Below are 5,000 nucleotides of genomic sequence, written 5' to 3'. Positions count from 1 at the left end.
CGTGTTCAAAAGTTAATTTCTCCCCCTGCAACACGCAAGGTTTTTTTTCTTGAACCGAACCAACAGAAGGCCACTTGTTCTTTTGTCCGGACTAAAAAATACAGGTGTGGGCGTGTGCATCATGCGTGTATACGCATTTCGTGAAAGGTCCGGTGCAATAGAGCCTATATGTCATACAGAAATATAACCATGAATGAATCAAAACTCGTTCCCTTTTACCCACTCCGACCATGTGAGATATATTTGGGAGGGCTAACATTTTATTTTTGAGTTTTTATTTTTTACACAACATATATTTTTGGGGCACCCGTTTTTTAGACCTACACAAGTTTTGAATAGATTGATTGTAATTATTTTCATGTTTGAATTTTTTCCTTTTATGTGTCTTTTAACTGTATTATGTACATACATTTCTGTATTACATGTTTCCTGTCTCTGATTTATCGTCAGTGTTTATTACGGTATCATAAACAACGGTTTGTCAACAAGAAACGAAAAACAATAAAATATATCCTGCTAGGTTCGAGTAAACAAAATGCGGTGGTGCTCCAATTTAAGTATCTTTTACTTGCACGCACGCAGATTTGTGGTACCGAGGCTTAGGCAAACGCACCTCGCCCAACTCCTTATCTTCTAGTATACCCAACTACCTGTATATGTTTGCACTCATCACTGTAACATACTATACTAGAATTATTTTAGATGTATACATGATTATAGCAAGAGCTAATAATACACGGTATTATTTATTAGCTCACGATACACTGTAGATCTGTACTCGGTCGATGGATATGAGTTATTATGTATTGCACTGACTCAAACCGGTACGTGTATATACGAGCATGACTGCTGTCGACGTGTACGTGATAAATTGTGCTGCTAGTAGCATGGGGAAGTTGTAGAAATGCCTGCAGGTGTGTTATATGACCAACCTGAACAACGATCACGTCACCCGCACTACCTGTACATGTGCGTGTCTTGCGTAACGCTACAGTGATTAATTAGACGAGCTTTGGACGCGTTAGAGAACCATTGCCTTCCGTGCAGCAGCTGTATTCAACTATACTGCTACAACTGCTGCTGCTGCTGCTGCTGCTGCTGCTGCTGCTGCCATTATCGCTCCTGCTACTACTGCCTGCTGCTGCTGTTATCGCTCCTGCTACTACTGCTGCTACTACTACTGCTGCTGCTGCTGCCATTGTCGCTCCTGCTACTACTGCTGCTGCTACTACTGCTGCTGCTGTTGCTGCTGTTATCGCTCCTGCTACAACTGCTGTAGCTGCTGCTGCTGCTGCTGCTGCTGTTATCGCTCTTGCTACAACTGCTGTAGCTGCTGCTGCTGCTGCTGCCATTATCGCTCCTGCTACTACTGCTGCTGCTGCTGCTGCTACTGCTGCTGCTGCTACTGCTGTTATCGCTCCTGCTACTACTACTGCTGCTGTTGTTGTTTTTGTTGTTGGTGTTACTGTTGTTGTTGTTGTTGTTGTGGTTGCACCTGTTGCTGCTGCTGCTGTTGTTGCTGTTGTTGTAGTAGTTGTAGCTGTTTCTCTTGTTTCTGTTGTTGTAGTTGTAGCTGTTTCTGTTGTTGTTGTTGTTGTTGTTGTTGTTGTTGTTGTAGTTGGAGCTGTTTCTGTTGTTGTTGTTGTTGTTGTTGTTGTTGTTGTTGTTGTTGTTGTTGTGGTTGCACCTGTTGCTGCTGCTGCTGTTGTTGCTGTTGTTGTAGTAGTTGTAGCTGTTTCTCTTGTTTCTGTTGTTGTAGTTGTAGCTGTTTCTGTTGTTGTTGTTGTTGTTGTTGTTGTTGTTGTTGTTGTTGTTGTTGTTGTTGTTGTTGTTGTTGTTGTTGTTGTTGTTGTAGTTGGAGCTGTTTCTGTTGTTGTTGTTGTTGTTGTTGTTGTTGTTGTTGTTGTTGTTGTTGTTGTTATTATTGATGTAAATGATGATGCAGACAAATCATTTGTGATTGAATTTGTCTGTCTTGTTTATGTAATTTGTTTATTCGTTTATTTACTCATTTACACATTACTTAACAATTTTATTTAATTAGTTAGGCAGCAATTTACTTAGTTGTATATCTTGTCCGCTTATAACTTTATTCTTAGAATATACCAAGAAGAAGACAAATAGACTATAGTAGTATAGAACCACAATAATAGTTTTTCGTCCGGTCACCATGTGTATCCATACCTCTGTAATTACTTGCTAGTTGGTGGGTGTGATCACTGTGATGATGTGAGATCGCGATCCCGTGTGAGAACTTACATGGGCTAAGTGCGGGACTAAGACATCAATACAGGTACTATTTCTTGGAAGCCCGTGCGACGACACACGCGCCGATGTACATGTTAACTTTATATCTTTGTTCGCGTGTCACCTTCTTCTTACAACATGTCACAGGGTGCGAAATTAACGGGAGTCCGGAGTCAAATAATACTCCCTGATTTACTGTCGGACTCCCTGATTTGACATATGCAGGAGTCCGTGTGACTCCCTGAAAATTTTGCCATACTAACTAGTTCGTTCCAGAGCACGGCCTTGCGGAATTACCGTATTTTTTCAGCAAATGTCCAAAGAAAATTTGGCAGACGTGCACCCACATGAATCTTCAAAATAAGAACATGCGTTATTGTTAATATCTTTAGTTTTGAACTTCAGACTGCGGACTCCCTTATTTTGCCGCGGACTCCTTCTTTTTGAGGGCAGGGACTCCCTTTTTCAAAAGTTAATTTCTACCCCTGCATGTTGAGGTAACATAAGCTACGACCACATGATCAGAACTCTGCATTGTAAGCTAGAAATTTTGCAAACGTAGCTATCCATATCTGTTCCAATCATGACGTGTGTGCACGCACGCAGGGTGTCACATGCACAGCGGCTGCTCACGTGTCAAACACTGTCATCCGCGGATTTCCGCGTGACGTAACCGTTCTGACGACCAGCTGTTCCACCGTTCTGGTCAGGTGGGACTGGGACGTGTGTGGCTGGTGCTCAGGTGTTTGGGTTATTTCAGTATTAGAGGATAGAGTACACGAACATTTAAACTTCGGTAGTAAATACAATGTCACGTGTGTTTATTTACATGTCATTTTATTATTTGAACACCCCTAGTGCCTGTGGCATGGTGGTCGCGGTAGACTGGGTGAATATTCATGAGATATACCTCGCTCGTGATGCCTCGTGACTTGATACCTATAAATATATATAGCATACCTGCCGAAACGAAATAAACGAGCTGTGTTTTGTCATATGCAAAGTCATTTCAGAGAATTCTTTGTAGACCCGATTTTCGCAGAAGTACCGATCCATACATGTAATACGAGATCGCCCGTACCTTAGACTGTCCCCGCATCATCGATCTCCCCTTGTCTTGCAGATCGCGCGCAGTGCGTGGGGACACTGAAGCCCGTCTCGGACAATGTGGACAGCGTGCGGCCACAGCTGCGTGCGGCCCTCGAGACGTGGCATGTTGCCTTTGCTCCTGACCGCTCCTGCTTCGTCTGGGCTTCCGGACGCAAGATCACCATCGTACCCTGGAGCAGAGAGAGCCGCGCACCGTGAGTGTCACCCATCGTCGCGCCCGTTCACAGGGTACCGGTGGGCGGGGCGTGGAGGGTACGGGGTTGGGTGGATGACGGGCGTGGGGTGGGTCGTGAAACTGTGTTTTTTCGCCGTAATTTTGCTTTTGGATGTGGTCGGGGGGGAGGGGATATTGTTTCGTTATCAGCTTGAGTGCGCGGTGCACACTCGTGTTCTCGATGGTAAGTGATAAGGCTTCTTACGTGAAACCTCATCGCTCTTGCGTCCTATCATCCTGTCAAATAACCAGGCACCCTCTGTCAGAAACAATATTAGTCATTCATTAAATAAGTTCATTCGGTTGGTAGACTAATAGATCTAACTGGGTTAATTGGTACTCTACCGTAAAGATTGAAAACGTACAGCTGACGTTTGCGAAACTGAAATGAAAATGAAAAATTAGTCATGACATTAGTCTTAACATGAACTCGTGTTCATGGTTGTCTCACTCTGAAGCTGCCACTATCGGGAATTGCCAGGCATGTCCCTTATATACAGTCGTCTCTTCTATAGAGGTGGTTTCACACTAAAGTGTTCACGGTCTATGAAACTGCTTAAAGCGTTCACTAGAAATGGGCGATTGTCCATGCGATGGACGCATGCACTAACACAGGGTCTCGTTAGGGAGCACCTAGGACGTAGAGGAGTGTTAACTGTGCATGCTTGGTAGTCCGCTACCTAGCTGTCCCTCCCTTCTATACAGGAGGTTTCCGATGAGAGTTTCGACTACACTCTGAATTTGCCACTCTAGGGAATTGCTTAAAGTGTTCTCTAGAAACAGATGCTAGTCCATTCAATAGAGGAGTGCTGATTGTATCACACGCTTACTTACTCTCTCTCTCTCTCTCTCTCTTTCGTCGTAGGGACCTTAGTCACGTTCAGCAGTCGCTGACATTCGACTGTGGTGAGGTGGTGTGGGGGCTGGCGGTGACGCGTGCAGACAAGGCATCAGCGAGCAATATGAAGAAGAACTGGGCATGTCGCTTCAACTTTGCGCAGGCTCCAGTTCTAGCCGTCGGTCTGCAGAATGGACACATCAAGATATACGACCTCGAGACAGGTAGAGTCGTGCGTGCATGCGTGCGTGTGTGTGCGTGCATGTGCATGTGTGCGTGCGTGCGTGCGTGTGTGCGTATGTGCGTGCATGCATGGATGTCCTCTCTCATCGCCTCTCATCCTCTTTCATCCTCTCTCTCCTCCACTCTCTCACCCTCCTCGCTTTCTCTCCCTCCTCTTTCTCTCTCTCTCTTTCTCTCTCTCTCACCATCCCCCACTCTCTCTCGCCCTCCTCTCTCTCTCTCACCCTCCTTTCTCTCTCACCCTCCTCTCTCTCACCCTCCTCTCTCTATCACCCTCCTCTCTCTCTCTCTCTCTCTCTCTCCTCTCTCTCACCCTCCTCTCCCTCACCCTCCCCTTTCTCTCTCTCT

At 45.3% G+C, this 5,000-nt stretch overlaps 1 protein-coding gene across 1 annotated transcript in view; it reads left to right on the top strand.

Annotated features, from left to right (window-relative positions):
• The window catches only part of LOC106806540 (WD repeat and SOCS box-containing protein 1-like), a 36,223-nt gene that overhangs the window by 24,497 nt on the left and 6,726 nt on the right, over positions 1 to 5,000 (top strand). The window contains exons 3-4 of the mRNA XM_014808514.1: positions 3,371 to 3,551; positions 4,437 to 4,643. Coding sequence (XP_014664000.1) covers positions 3,371 to 3,551; positions 4,437 to 4,643 — 388 coding nt within the window. The remainder of the gene's footprint in view (positions 1 to 3,370; positions 3,552 to 4,436; positions 4,644 to 5,000) is intronic.

Source organism: Priapulus caudatus, unplaced genomic scaffold, assembly GCF_000485595.1.
Source record: "Priapulus caudatus unplaced genomic scaffold, Priapulus_caudatus-5.0.1 Scaffold167, whole genome shotgun sequence".
Taxonomy (NCBI): Eukaryota; Metazoa; Priapulida; class Priapulimorpha; order Priapulimorphida; family Priapulidae; genus Priapulus; species Priapulus caudatus.
The sequence above is the reverse complement of the archived record's forward strand: the minus strand, read 5'-3'. Positions and strand labels throughout refer to the sequence as shown.